General features: G+C 28.4%; 2 protein-coding genes across 2 annotated transcripts; one reads left to right on the top strand and one right to left on the bottom strand.

The window, feature by feature from the left end:
* Nucleotides 1–249: 249 nt before the first annotated feature.
* Nucleotides 250–1,048, bottom strand: LOC148554412 (uncharacterized). The gene is made up of 2 exons (XM_088489991.1): nucleotides 717–1,048; nucleotides 250–403 (listed from the first exon to the last, which is right to left on the bottom strand). Exons 1-2 carry the CDS (start codon nucleotides 1,046–1,048, stop codon nucleotides 250–252), a joined length of 486 nt encoding a protein of 161 aa, XP_088346117.1.
* A 4,624-nt stretch (nucleotides 1,049–5,672) lies between these two features.
* LOC107645168 (basic helix-loop-helix protein A-like) lies at nucleotides 5,673–13,753 on the top strand. The gene is made up of 8 exons (XM_016349133.3): nucleotides 5,673–5,847; nucleotides 6,437–6,730; nucleotides 7,457–7,553; nucleotides 7,668–7,682; nucleotides 7,790–7,846; nucleotides 9,040–9,325; nucleotides 12,457–12,525; nucleotides 12,849–13,753. Exons 1-8 carry the CDS (start codon nucleotides 5,750–5,752, stop codon nucleotides 13,640–13,642), a joined length of 1,710 nt encoding a protein of 569 aa, XP_016204619.1. The 5' UTR covers nucleotides 5,673–5,749; the 3' UTR covers nucleotides 13,643–13,753.
* The last annotated feature ends 2,847 nt before the right edge of the window (nucleotides 13,754–16,600 follow it).

The raw sequence follows: 16,600 nt of genomic DNA, 5'->3' as shown, positions 1-16,600 counted from the left end.
CTGAAAATTTATTTCGTCCCCCAACTTTTTTTCGCTCTAAAATGATCCCCAAAGTTTCAGTTTGCTTTAAAATCGTCCTTCGGAAGAAAATACCCTCCCCTCCCCTCCCCTCCCCTCCCCTCCCCTCCCATCTTCTTCCTCCTCTTCTTCTTCAACATTAACGGAAGCAGAACGAGATGCACAAACCCGGAAAAAAAAAAAAAAACAGCCAACAATGGATAACAACAACAACAATGACAAAATTGAAAATCAGAAGAACCCACCACCACCACCATTATCATCATGGTCATTATCATTATCATCAGAACCATAAACAAAATTGAAAATCAGAAGAACAGCAAGCAGAAGCGGAAGAACAGCAGCAAGCAAAGCTGAACCCAGAAGCCAAAGCTGAACCCAGAAGCTGAAGCAAAACAGAAGTAGAAGCAACACCGAACTCAGAACTCAGAAAAATCATCATCATCAAAACTCAGAAAATCATAATCTGAACTCAAACAAACAACAATAAAACTCAGAATCATCTGAACTCAAACAAACAACAATAGAAGAACAATAATAATGGAATCAAAACTCAGAACTCAAAATCATGGTCATCGTCAAAACTCAGAACCCAAAATCAGAAAAACGATAATCATAATGGAATCAAAAGAACAACAACAACACAGAAACCAGATTGATAATCATAAGCATGCAGAAGCAGCAGAACCAGAAGAAACCACAAGAAACTAGAAACCGGCGAGGAGCAGCGGTGGCGGCGGCAGCGAAGAGCGGCGGCGTCCGTGAAAACCGGTGGCGGCGGCGAGGACCCTTCCCCTTCCCCCTCTTCTTCCCGTCCCGAAACCCCCCTCCCCCTCTTCTCCCTTCGCGTTCCCTTCCCCCTTTCCCCGAGGAGCAGAGCGGCGGCGGCGGCGGTAAGAAAGATCGGTGGCGGCGGCGAGGAGAGGAGAAAAAGAAGAAAAAGAAGGTGGTGCGGTGCAGGGCGGCAAGGCGGCGGGCGGCGGTCCCCTTCCCTTCCCCCTCTCCCTGCCCCCTTTTTCTTCCCCCCCATCCCTTTTCTTTCTTTCCCCACCCCGTATCTATCCCTTTCTTTTTTTTTAATTTATTTTATATTTATTTTATTTTATAATTTTTTTAATAAAGGGTAGTTTGGTAATAAAAAAAATGAAATTGGTAAAAAGGACGATTTTAAAACAAACTGAAACCTTGGGGACCATTTTAGAGTAAAAAAAAGTTGGGGGACGAAATAAATTTTCAGCCTCTACTTTAGGGACCAAAATCATACTTATCCCAAAAATATAAGTAGACAATAAATATACTAAATAATGTGAAAAATGGATATATTGGATGTTTATTTCACTAGGTGTGTGGATTGTTATTCTAATATTAAAATTTAGGTGAATAATTTGGAGGTGTAGTGTATTTTAATTTTATTGGTGGTTGTTTATATTGTTTACAAAAATCATTAGTTACCTAATATAACCCTTATTATTGATTAATAGTGAATTCTTAAATAAAATTTTGATCTAGGACAAATTAATTTTTTATTTATTGGATTAAAAATATCATAAAAAAAAAAATCTTTTCTTCAATCCTATCCAAAAGAAATATTCGTCAGAAATGAATCTTCTTAATTTTTTTTAACAATTGAAAGGATCAATTTCCAATATGCATCTACGTGAACTGATTCGTACATGAATTCCTAAATCCTCTTATCAAACTACCAATCCTTGTTTTAGGCATAAACTATCACTTCTTTTATTTTTAAATAATTGTTGTTTTTATTTTTTTAAGAAAAATGTATCTATTTTCAATAAATTCAAAAAATGAAATTAATAATTATTTTAAAACAGAGAAAATAGTTATATTTGAAAAGAAATGAATAATTTTATGATACTATATTAAAGATTTTATGTTTGAATTATACTGATGTGTTTTTTTAAATAATTAAAGTTTTTATGACAATTTTTTTTTTATAGTTTCATCTTTACTCTAAAGAAAAAATTTAGTATATATAAAATAAAGAAAAAGAGAATGTTAAAAGAATCGAACTCACATAATAATCTATTATTGTATCCACTAGAGGTTACTATAGAAAAGCTAAGAAATAAATGAGAAAATTGCAATCATACATAAGGCTGTCTTTTAGAGATGAGACATGATATAAATGGGGAAATTAATAATATATAAAAAGAATTTTTTTGGTTCTTTTATAGAAAATAGATGAAGAAAATATTTTCTATGTTGTCTTAATATTTCTACATGCAACTCTAATATATATACATCATTTTATCATTCTATCTATCTATATATGTAAATTAAATACGAAAATGTTTGGTAACCAAAGAAAATCCCCAAAAACAGTCATAACTTGCTTTATTTAGCATTCATTAATTGTTGCGACAATTAATAAATGTTAAATAAGACAAGTTCTGGCTGTTTTTTTTGTCTTCTAGCATTACCCAATTAAATATTGCTTCAAACACATTTTATTTCTGTCACAGATGCCAATAAGATTTCTAAATTAGATTATCATGTACACTACCTATTCATACTTTCTCAAGTGTTGCACACTCTTTGTTTTTAATTTCTTGTGTTAATTTAATTTTCTGAAGAAGGTCACATCCCTCATCTCTCAAATTGAATTTTATTTGAATCATAATTACTTAAATCATTGTTCATCTAATAACTTCTTGATAGGGACATCATCAGTTAAATCACATGTATGTTCATCCAAAATGCAAACAAGGCAATTTTACTACTACAAGAAACGTTTATTATGATTCTCATGACGTACCTAAGTATTAATTGAAGTGCTGAAATTTTATACACACACATATTTTATATATATATATTCTTTTCTAATTATTAAGTGTCAATTGTCAAACTGTCAAGATAAAACAACAATTACTAATGAGAACCATATCTTTTCCTATGGAGTTTATTTTTTAACCATTTTGAATTATGTTAAAGGGTTAGACAAAATAATCCTTCAATACTAAAATAGATAATACTTTGGCATATTTGTTAAAGAATAAAGATTGTTTCTTTTAGTAAAGAAACGGCCAAATAAAAAAATATATTATTTGCAATTTCACATGTTTTTTATAAATTTAGTAAAAACTTTCACTCTTTATTTAAATATACTCTTTTTTTATTTTTTTTACTAAATTATCCATAAAAAATTATATATAGTTTTAATAATTAATTATATTTTTAAATGGATATATATTTTTATTTTTGAGTTAACTTCAATTTAAAATTGAATTATACAACACAATTAAAATATGTGTATTAAACCAAGTTGGGTTGGTCTAGTGGTTAGCTCACTAGTCTGCTTAAGCAAGTGTCGGGGGTTCGAATCCCGCCTTGTGCATGCAGCAACCCATTGGCCAGCGGCAAACCCTTAAATGGAGCTCAGTATCGCGACGGATTAGTCCTTGACCTGCCGGGTTGGGGGATACCGTGTAAACCAAAAAAAAAAAAAATATGTGTATTAAATAGTTATTTTGGTGTCTGATAATTGCAAATTTTGATCAAATTAAATGATTCCCAAAACTAGTAACAACAAAATGATCCTTCGAAAAATAATTTTTATTTGACAAAATTAACTCAAATATTGAGTCAACCGTTAATTTATTCAATTAAATATTAATTTTTATAAAATGATTAATTTAACTTTACCATCTCCATTATTTTTACCGCTATCATCACCACCGATTTTCATGGTCTCACTCTTCATGGCCGTGGTGGTTGGTGTTGGCCGTAATGGTGATGGTGACGGTTGTTATTGATGATGATGTTGTTGTGGTTGTTAGTTATTAGGGTTGGTGGGAAAGTGGTGATAGTGATGATGCCTATTAATAACTTAATATTTGATTGAATGACTATGAGCAAATTTTTTCAAACATTATATTTTTAGACTTCATTCTATTGTCTTAATTAATATATTTGAAAGTTATTTTGTTGTAATCTGTATCTTTTTAGAAGTTAATAATTAATATTTTTTTCAGCCACATGGAATAAATTAAAATGAATTAACAATTACGTTAAGAGTATATTAAAAATTAATTATCAAATTAATCATCTATATAGAATATAAATTAAAATTGAGTTTAAATTATATATATTTATATAATGATTGATTTTTTATTTGGACGTGTAATATTTTTTATGAATTAATAATAATGGTTGCAGCCAAACCCTAGCACTGTATTTATAGCCACCAACACTCTCACTCTCAATATTTTTTGTTGTTATATATAGGCTAAGACCGTCTGGTAAACCAACCAGTCAAAATTAAATAAACTATACATGGAATTTCTCTAAAAGCACTGCTATATGGTTGGCTTTGATATATATCTAGGCTTAATTAAAAGAGATTATTATTATTATTATTATTATTATTATTATTATTATTATTATTATTATTATTATTATTATTATTATTATTATTATTATTATTATTATTATTATTATTATTATCTAGTCGAATCCGTTTTAGTTTGCATAATAATATGATGTATAGTTTACTAATTTCTATTCTTCCTTTTGGAGAATAATTAATTATTAGTAAATAAAGTATTTTTAAAAGATTATTTAGTGTAAAAACAAAATTGCCATATGTACGTAAAATTAAACAAGAATTCCGCTAAGAAGTTAATAAAATATTTGTACAATGGACTATGAATTAAAAAATAAACATCACCTCTACTATTCAGAATAACCATTCGGGTACCAGAATAATAAACATTTCATGTCATGAAACCACTTATCCCAAAAGTTTAAGTTAATTTTGGGGTTTACCAAGGATTAAACTATTGACCTTTTGGATCTAGAGCTCTAATACCATATCATGAAACCACGCTTGAGCTGATAGGAAAAAGTAACACTAATGATTATATCTTTAACACTAAATCGGATATCTCAAAACCTCAATTGTACACATTGTACAGATATTCCATTGGCTCTCTATACTTCCTCATTAAACAATTTTAATTTGTACGCCGTGTTCCAACTATATCTATATGAATGTGCTACTGTACTTACATCAAGTAAAAAAAAAAAAATAAAAACATAAAAGTAATTTAAAAATAATTTCTTACGTCTAATAATTAACATCATTAGAATTATCACAATTTCATCTTTTATATGAAAAAACAGACTTCCACGTTTGTATTCTTAATTAACAAACAAATTAAATATGCAGTAATGTTAGAAAAATAAAAAATTAGTTTAAATTTATTTTATTTAATAAATAATAAATAAGATAAATTTTAAAGATTTTTAACTAATTTTTTTAACATATATTTCAGTTATGAAAAAATATAGAAGAATAATATTTTTTTTAACAACGTAAATAATAGATTAAATAAAATTAGATGGTTAATAAACTTAAAACACAATTTGTTGTTTATGTTATTCGCATCTGTTATTGTTCACTCAACGATATATATGCTTAGATGATGATAACATTTGTAATTTGCAATTAAAAACTCACATGCTAATTATACTAGCCTCCACATGAATGAAATTATTTCCCTATGTGAAAGTCAAGCTTTCTTAATTTCTCATATTCTGCACGTGCTCGTCTCATTTAATTTGAAATTCTCCTTCCCTTGTATATATATATTTTCGGCCTTTGAGCTGAAAATATAGTCTCTAATAATATCTCCCATTATATTATATCATATATTTTGGAAAATAAAACAACATTTCTTCTTCATCTCACTCAATCAAGGTTATAATAACAATGCCAAGCTGTAGCAGGGTTCAAAGCATGCTGCAGGCTGCGGTTCAATCACTTCACTGGACTTACACCATCTTTTGGCAACTCTCTCCACAACAAAGGTATCTCATCATCTTCTTCCTCAAATTCAGGGATAGATAGATAATCGATGAAACTCTCAAACACTTAGTTAAGACAGAAATAACATTTTTTGCTAACTCATAACTAGAGTTAGTTATTGTCTGAGATATAATTATTTACGGTCTTTGATCTTCTTATCAATTTAAGTTTTTAGAATAAAGGACACTGTGTCTGTTATCTAACTTTTTTCCCCCTTAAAATTGGCTACTACTATTGAATTATAAAGAGATGGTCAAATTTTACTTGTTAATTATAATAAGGAAGCTAGAGAAGTACATAAAATAATTATCATAATAAAAATAAATTACTATTTGTATTTATGAAAGATATAAACGCTGACAAATGTATCCATATAAGAATAAAACGACAATTGTACCCACGGAAGATAGCTCTCGTGTGCCAAGAATATCCTAACGGATCAATTGTGTAACCAACGTCCGGGTACTCTTAGCACACGGAAGCCATCTTCCATGGTTATAATTGTCGTTTTATTTTTATATGGGTATATTTGTCGACATCTATATCTTTGATAGTACAAATAATAATTTATTCATCATAACAAATGTGCAGAGTTCTAAGGTGGAGTGATGGATTCTACAATGGAGAAATTAAGATTAGGAGGACAGTTGAAGCAATAGAGGCTAACAAGAGTAGTAGTAATAATGAGGAGGCGTCTCTCCAGAGAAGCAACCAGCTTAGAGACCTCTATGACTTACTATTGTCTGATCGCCATGGAGACCACGTCTTCGCTGTTGATCCTCCGGCAACTCCGCGTCCTTCCACCGCTTTGTCGCCGGAGGATCTTAGCGAATCCGAATGGTACTATTTGATGTGTGTCTCCTTCTCCTTTGCTCCTGGTGTAGGGTAAGTACATGGTCGTTGGCCTAATTACCATTAGGAAAAGTCTAAAGGATTATCAACTTTATTAAATTCTGGTCAGCATGTAATCAGCAAAAGAAAAATGAGTAATTTCACATCATTGGATGAAATCTCAAACCATTAAAAATATTATTAATAGTTATTTGATAGTTACAAATCACAAAAATTACTTGCTCCTATCACTCCTCTCATCATTATCCTAGCTAAAAAATATTCAAAACTAATATTTTTTTTGGTTAATATTTTATCTTTTCTTTTAACATTTCCTAATGTTGGTCCCTACCTATTTTCTTTCTGTCTGTTAATTTGTTGACCAGTTGTTGTTTAAAACAAAAACTAATTCTTTGTGTTATTGAATTATTTTCTCTAAAAATTTAAATTGATAAACAAAGGTGTATAAATAATTATATATTTAATATGTTTTCTTAAACAAGAATCTTTTTGTATTTACTTAAATTTTTATGTATATATTTTTTTTGTAGTTCAACACTTTAAAATTTTTAATTATATAAATTTTAATACAATGTCATAAAGTTATATTTTTAAAAACTTTAAACTGATAAAAATAAAATATATAAATAATTATATTTCTAACCCATCTTAAACAAATTTTAGGATGTACTAATAGCTGCTAAGCAGAACTGATTTACATCTTATGTTATGCTTGATAGATAGAATTTTAAGTAATGATAATATTGTTGTTAATTAAAGGTTGCCGGGAAAGGCATATGCGAGGAGGCAGCATGTTTGGCTCCAAGGTGCAAACGAAACGGACACCAAGACATTTTCAAGAGCAATTCTTGCCAAGGTACTTTCTTACTTAATTATATTATTTTCCATTCATATAATAATTCATCAGTTACGTACTTACTATAGCTTCTCTTGTGTGAATGATTATATATGCAAATTTTTCCACCGCCAGAGTGCTCATGTGAAGGTACAATGTCCTTCAACAAACTGTTGTTATTGTGGTGTGTATGTGTTGATGAGGTCTTAATTAATTAACATGTGATTGCGTTTTGTACCATGCCAACTGTACTGCAGACAGTGGTGTGCATTCCAATGTTGGATGGCGTCGTTGAAGTCGGCACCATTGATAAGGTAAATAAGGAGTAGGAGCCGACTTTGATAAAGATATTAAAAATGTCTTTTTCTAAAGACGTTTATATGTGTCATAATATTATTGGATATTTTTATTAAATTGGTTAATAATTTATTTTTTAATAAATTAAAATAAAATCTGTTTATTATAATAACAATAATAAACCCAATTGTTCACACTATAATTATTAGATCCGATTATTTGATCCGACCGATTTATATAATTTAAACCGAATTATATTTAATTTTTTTGATAAAAAGACAAATATATTCCTAATTTTTATTTAAAAAAAAAATCATAATCCAGTAGATTATGTTAGTCGGTTTGATTGGATCTGATAACAATTGAGTTTATTGTTATTGTTAAAAAAAAAAAAATCAGTTTTACGTATTTTTATGGGAGCATCCTCCTAAGGAGTAATGTTAGAAAATCTAATTTCACCAAATATTATAATAATTTTAATTTTGATGTATTTATAATATAAAATATTTTACATAATTATATAATTATATCTATTTTTGAGATGACCAATTATGCTATCATTAAAAATAATAGTTATTTTTATGATGTAACCTTACATAATTAAATACACATGTAAAATTATTTTATACTAACAATAAATTAAAATTAAATTATATTATAATAAGTTGTCAAATAAGTTTATTAAAAAATTCACTAAAAATGAATTTTTGTTAAGTTTAAATTTCAAAAGTCATTTAGCTAAATTTTGATTTTTTTTAAATTTCAAATGTTAATGTTATATAAAAAAAATGATGATGTCATTTTTTTATAATGCCACTCATTTATTCTATAAATTGATATCAAATAGAATGCAAAAGAATCATCTCATAAGTGATATTATAAAAATTAAAAATGATATTATTTTATTTTACAATATTAAATATTACTGTAATATTGCTAATGAGTTATAGTTCAAATGGCATAGACTCCCTATATTCAATTAAGAAGTCGCGAGTTCGAGTCACATATCTTTCTAAATTTTGGCAGTCTCAAATAAAAAAAAAATTACTGTAATGTTAATTTTCAAATTTTTTTCTTATATACATAATTATAGTAATTAAAAATCGTTAAATAGTTTAATATAATACTACTTATATTTTAGTTATTACTTTTAATTAAATATATCTTTATATAAATAGCCAATTAAATGGGTATGGTTCCTTATTATTAGGTAAAAGAAGACATCAACGTAATCAAACATGTAAAGAGCTTCTTCATAGGAGATCACCACCGTCCCCAACCAAAGCATGCCCTATCTGAAAACTCTGCCTCCAATCCCATTACAGAAGAAGCTCAATTATTATTGGATTCAGAAACAGCAACCCTCCCACAAAGCAAGCTTAAGGAGCCGGTCGTGGCAGAGGACGGTAGCCGAGCCGGATCGCCGGATGATGGCTCCAATCGGCTGAACTCAGCCGGGTTGGAGCTGCTTCCACCAGAATCAGCAGCTTCACTAGGTAAATAGATATATAATCTTAGATATAGTGCTTGTTGGGCGCTATTATTTTGATAAAAAAAAAAAGATTTTTTTAATTAAAAAAAAGATTTTTTTTAATGTGTTTCACAAATTTTTAATAATAAAAATAAAAGTATTAAAAAATTAAAAAAATATTTTTTTGAAAAGCTGTAATTTATATTTTTTTTAAAAGATATTTTTTTCTTAAAAAAAAGATGTTTTTCATATAATAAATAAACAAAAAAGTACTTCTATATTATTATACCCAAATATAATTGATAGATAAAAAGATTTTTTTGGATGAGATACCCAAACATAAAATTACTTTTACTTTTCCATAAGACCATTTAAAAAAGGATAACTAAAAAAAAACTTTTTTTTAGAAACTCACCCAAACAAGCCCATAATATACAATTAAGTACATGCATATTATTATATATTTAATCAACATGTGCAACAAATTTTTTTTTTCCTTTTTCTGAGATTGGCGATGAATATATAGTTTTATTAAAAGATTATCTTTCACTAAAATCTTTAACAGTGACGAGGTAGTATATATATAATAAAACCAAGCCAAAAATTTATGAACAATTAGTTCTTAAAATTACAAATATTGGTTCTGCTAAAGAACCAATTAGGAATGTAATTAATTAGAATTAATTAGTTAAAAAATAGAAAGTCTGTTTTTAAAAAAATAAAATAATTTTTTACTATTCTAATTTTTAAATTTTAAAATTAAAAATATAAAAATTGATTTGAGTTCACTTATATTATAGTTGGTTTTCTATATTTTTTTAATGTTAAGTAGTATGAATATGAGTAGTATAAAGAATTAGTCTCGTATTCAAAAATTAAAGTAAATAAATAATCTGTAAAACAAAAAATGTATTCATTTAATGTGTTAAAATTTTAAGTTGACATGATATGGTGTCTTTTTGTGTTATATTTTATTATTTAGTTCCTCCTTAATAAAGTCTCTTCAGTGATGAAGAATTCATCCACGTTGCCCAACAATAATGAGAGGGGAAAAAAAATCCCACATTGTTGGGATAAGATTGAATGTAGGTCATCCCTTAATAAATTAGTGGACAAGTTCAAATGCCACAATTAATTTCTAACCACTACGTATCAGATTTAATTAATGGTGAATGCTACAGTGCTTAAAAGGTAGTGCTTATTTATTAGAAAAAGTTAAAAAATAATATTTAATTTAAAAAATATAACAATAAATAATTTTTAAAAAATTTAAAACTTATTAAAAAAATAAATTAGACAAAATTTAAACATCAACTTATAAATACTATAGAATTGACTTTAATTAATAACTATCTTAACTGAGGGACTGACATATCTATGATCGATTGATTCTGTTCCATGCAAAGGATTTACCATGTCTGTGGTCTCCTTGAAATATGTGCACACACCGAGCTGAATAATTTGACATTTCCAAACCTTTATTATTATTAGGATTTAGGGTTAATAGTGAAATTTGTTTATGACAAGAGATCACTTATTTTTTAAATTAAGTTATTAAATAATTTTTTAGTCATATTAGTTTTTAAAAGATAAAATATAAGTTAAATTGATTCTTTCGTTAGTTAGATGATGATGTATCACATTAAGTGTCATATAGCATAATGATGTAGTAGGTTAATGTCACGTGTCATAAGATAATTAGTTGACGTGTCAGTATACCTAGCACATCACGTGTCACTTGACATGTAAAAAAATTATTTATAATTAAAATAGTCTCTAAAAATTTAGACGTAAGTCATTTTCATTTCTAAAATTTTAAAAATTAATCAAATTAGTTTTTATATAATTTTTTTTATTTTTTTCATAATATTACATTTTTAATATTTTTTGATAATACTAATTTTAATATTATCTTTTAGACCTTAATAAACAAAATTCTCTTTACATAAAATAATAAAAATAATTAAATTATTATAAAATTATGTTGTCATTTGTATTTTAAAATTTTACATTTCAAATTGTAATTTTTTTAGTAAATTCTTTTAATTTAAATGAGTTTACCAAATTATTGTTGATTATATATTTAAAATTTTAATATTTTAAATTTCATTAAATAATATAGTAGTTATTTTAAAATTTAAATCATTTTAAAAATTTTTTAAATTATAATTTTTATTATTATTTATTTTATATAGTAAAACTCAATAATTGAAAAATCAATTTGATCACTTGTTAAATTTTAATATTTTAATATAATTTTTTAGAATAACTACTATATTATTTAAAAAATCTAAAAGATTAAAATATTTAAACTAACTATTATATTTATTTAGTAAAATTTAAAATATTAAAATAACTACTATATTTATTTAATCTTTTAAATAATTAATATTTAATTAAAAATATAAAAATCAATAAATTTTAAATAATTAATTTTAAAATTATTATAAAAAATAAAAAATTAAAAGATTAACAATTTTAATTTATATTATTGATCAGTATTTTTTTAATAATTTAATATTTTTAGCCAATAAACTCATCAATATTATACTTTTATTTAATACTTTAAATATTAATAATTAAGCGTTGACTTAAAAATATAAATTATACTATTTATGTAACATTATCCCAAAAAATAAGTTACTAGACAAACTTCAGCACCAAATGATAGGCGCCGCTAAAATTAACCATATTTATTACTCAAGTCTCAAGTGAGTAAGTCATACTTGTTATAGGAAAAATTTCAAGTGTACCGGAACCACGGGTGTTCCAGTTGTTTTAACCGTTGATTTCAATTAATATATATTATATATATTTTTTATAATCAGATCAACGGTTAAAACAACTGAAACACCGGTGTTCCCAATACACTTAAAACTCTTCCCTTGTTATATATCATTCTTCCTTCTGCATATAACGAACTGATAAATTAATCCTTAACACGTTATTAGTAGCTTATTAGATGGATAGACATTATTTTTATTGTCATCATCACTCTTCTTTATACACTATCCTTCAATTTCATAATAATAATAATAAATTGATATAGCTATTGACAAATAAAATATATAGTTTTCTTGGTTGCATTGCGTAGTGTTCTTTGTCAAATTATAGTTTTCAATTTTCTAAAGTATATTTCATGTTCCATCGTGTCAGAACTACTACATGGTGATGAGTATGATAATAACTCAGAGGCCGAGACATCTCACCTATGTACGGAGCAAGGTTTATTTCATTTCACTCCCTCAGTTTAATTATTACCTATTATTTGAATTGAATCATAATCAATTTACGAAGAAAAAAAAGGTTAAATTAATCGACTATGTTATGTGGACAATAAAATCAGCTACCAAAGTCAGTTATCAGTATAAAATATATATTAAAAATAAATTAAACTCACATATATATTTATATATAAATACATTGATGACTGATTTTAGTCGCTAATTTTAGTATACAAATAATATTTTTGTAAATCAATTTAGTTCTAATTTCTTTTTTTTTTATCTTATTAATTTGTTTTCTTTTAATTTTTTCACTTCCATTAGAAGGCCACACACACTACTCTAAAACGGTGTCCACCATCCTTGAAGGCAGCTCCGGCCATCGGCCGGATGCTGTTTGCGGCTTATTGTCCTTCCAATCAGCTTTTGCCACGTGGAGCAGCCGTGCTTATAACTGCCACCAGGTGACGGTGGTTGAAAACCCCCAACGGCTCCTCAAGAACATATTGTTTAGGGTTCCATACTTGCATCGCAAGCAAAACCGCCACAATTCAGCAGAAACCCTAGAACAATTGGAAAGAACGATAATGCCTTCTCCACAAGATGACCTAATCAGCAGCCACGTGGCAGCGGAGCGGCGGCGTCGCGAAAAGCTGAACGAGAAGTTCATCACGTTAAGGTCGTTGGTACCATATGTGACGAAAATGGACAAGGCTTCTATATTAGGAGACACAATTGAGTACGTGAAACAGTTGCACGAGAAGGTGAAGAAGCTGGAGGAGGAAGATCAACGGCGGAGAAGTGGAAAGAAGAGGAAGGAGAGGGCGGTGGAGGTTTCGGTGATAGAGGGTGAGATTTTGTTGGAGGTGGAGTGTATGAATAGGGAAGGGTTGTTGCTTGATTTGATGAGAACATTGAAGGAGGTGGGAATAGAGGTGAGAGGGGTAAAATCGTCATTTAAGGGTGATGATGAAAGGGTGTTTGTGGTGGAGTTAAGAGGCAAGGTGAAAGAAAATGGAAAAAGGAATAATAATAATAAGAAGAATAAGAAGATTAGCATCGTGGAAGTGAAGAAGGTCCTTCATAACATTATAAACCCTCATCATCATCCACTATAATGCATACAGCATTGTTCATTACTCTTGGTGTTGAACTTAAAAGATGTTCTTTATATCTGAAGTAACTATTATGGCTCTTACTTACTTCTAATAAAGGTTTTTCCATTACAATTTAGAAAACATAAAGTTAACTTATTTATGCAGACTACTAGGGATATATAGATACTGTACTGGCTAAAATGGCAACTGAAAAAGGCAATCACCTTTAACTAGTTATATTGTTTTCTAGTATGTATGAAAACTAAACTGTATATTTTTCTATTTTGGAAAAAATACATATTTATTATTTTTTCAGTAATATTTTTGAGAGATAATAATTTAAAATTATTTATTTAATTTTATATTTATAATTTTATACCCATGTGATATTTATAATGACATATTTATTACATCTAATATTATTTTATTATTTTAATAATAATTAAAAATTAAAAATAAAATAACATAAATACAAAATAAGATAATTTTAAATTATTTTGATTTATTTTTTGTCTTTTAAATATTTTTAATTATTTTATTCTTTTTATTAATAATCACTTTTATATTAAAAATGGAAAATGTACCAAAAAAGTGATATGAATAACACAATTCTAAAAAGATATAGAAGTTATGGAAAAAGAGAATAATTAAGACATATGTATTTTGAAAATTTTTAAACTGGATTTATATATTTTTTAGAAAAAAAAATTAATAATTATAGTTTTTTTTTTTAAATTAGAGGTGAAATTTAAACCTAAAACTTTTAGATAAAAATAGAAAGATTATATCATTTGAATTATAGTTTGTTAGCAACTATTATAAATCTTTGAGGACATAGGTAGAAATTAAAAAAATAAATATACTAGACATAAGTGGAAATTAAACTTTATATATTAAGAGGGTTTTTTTTATAGTCAATTGGTGTCACTCAAGTTATAATAATATATAAAAAAAAAACAATTGTTAGTATTAATCAACTTTATGAATGTTGACAAAAATATTTATTAAACAAGAAAATTAAAATTATACTCATAAAATATAGGTTTTGTACGACAAAAATACACAAATTTTATTTTTTTTTTCACTTTTTAACAAAATTTTTAAATTAACTCATCTTTCATCTTCAACCTCAATTCCACGGTCTCTCTTCTTCCCCAAACTTCAACACCAATATCCATTCCTTTGAAAATGAAAAGTTTTAATTTAAAAGTACTCAAAACACTTAAAATCTAAAGGGGTAAGTACTGTTTTAATCTATAAAGTTGAGTGTGAAAATTAAAACCGTCCCTCGTCTAATTTTCGATTTAGAATCGTCCTTAACGTTTTTTTCGTATTAAAATTGTCCTTTTAATTTTTTTGGACAAAAATACCCTCACCACTACCAACATAATTACCTCCTCCACCACCACCACCACCACCACCACCACCAATACCACCACCACCACCACCACCACCACCACCCCCACACAAAACAAAACAAATTAACAGCAACATTCACAAAACAAAATAAATCAACAAAAAAAATCAGAGGTAGAAGAAGTATAACAATTTCAATAATCACAGCAATTTCAATAAACAATAATTCAATAATCATCAAGTACAATTTTAATTTTCAAATCTAAAAACAGCAAAACAATAGAAATTAAAAAAAATTAAAAAATCACAGAAGAAGAAGCATAAACTCAAGCGGAAGCAAAAGTTCAAGTAGAAGCAGAAGTTCAAGCAGAAGCAGAAGAAGCAGAGGCAGTCACAAAAGAAGAAGCAAAGGCAGTCATAGAAGAAGAAGCAGCGCCGGCGGAGTCCCCCTCCCGATGACCACGCAACGGCGGCGACGACGAACCCTAGAAACGAATAAGTAGGATGACGGCAGCAACAAGAAGAAAAATTGAAGTTGAAATTGGGGTTAGAATTTTGAAGAGAGGGACATAAGGAAGGGAATGAAGGGTTACGGGAGTGGGGTGAGGGGGTTACGGGAGGGTGTGGGTGAGGGGGTGAGGGAGTTACGGGAGTCGGGAGTCGGGTGAGGGGTAAGGGGTGGGGGGTGAGGGGGTTACGGGAGGGTGAGTGAGGGAGTGGGGTGAGGGGGTGAGTGGGGTTACGGGAGGGGTAAGGGGTGATGGGTGAGGGGTGAAAGGGGGGAGGGGTAGGGGTAGTTTAGGAATAACATAAAAAAATTTATTAAAAATGACGATTTTAATACGAAAAAAACGTTAAGGACGATTCTAAATCGAAAATTAGGTAAGGGACAGTTTCGATTTTCACGCTCAACTTTAGGGACCAAAACAGTACTTACCCCAAATCTAAAAGATCCTTTCCACCACTTACACAACCACCACCAATAACAACAACAACAACAAAAAGAGTTAAATTGTCAATCAATTTATAAAATCAAGTGATACCTAAAATTTAAATTGCCAAAAAACTTAACAAACCCTAAATTCCAAAATGTTAATAAGAGAAATAGAGTTAATATAGAAAGGTGACAACAAATGCAAGGTAGCCACAACAGAAAAAAAGATTGATGTAACGACGAGGAGGAGGCTGCGAGAGGCAGCGATGATGAGAGACGAAGAGGCTGCTGGAGGTAGTAACGAGCGTGAAACAGGAGGCGACGATAGTGAGAGAGTAGTGACCGACAGTGAAAATAGTTGTTATAGATTCAGCCATGTTAAGCGTCTTATTCTGATTATGGTTCTTTTAGATCCGAAAGTATTTTTTTAGTGAATTTTGAGAAGAAGAAAAAAAGTTACTAAACCTATTTTTTATAGATACAACGTTAATTTCTTTATTTGATAGATACTTTTTTTAACGTGAAATATTTGTACAATACACCTTTTGAATTTAGAGCTCTATACCATGTTATGATACCACTCATCCCAAAAATTTCAGCTAATGGAAAAAGATAACACTAATAGTTATATATCTAATACTGAATCGGATATCCCTAAACCTCTATTGTATACATTATACAAATATTCC

This window comes from Arachis ipaensis, chromosome B6 (genome assembly GCF_059453495.1).
Source record: "Arachis ipaensis isolate K30076 ecotype BB chromosome B6, ASM5945349v1, whole genome shotgun sequence".
Lineage (NCBI taxonomy): Eukaryota > Viridiplantae > Streptophyta > Magnoliopsida > Fabales > Fabaceae > Arachis > Arachis ipaensis.
Note: the sequence above shows the minus strand (reverse complement) of the source record. Positions and strands in the feature narration are given on the sequence as shown.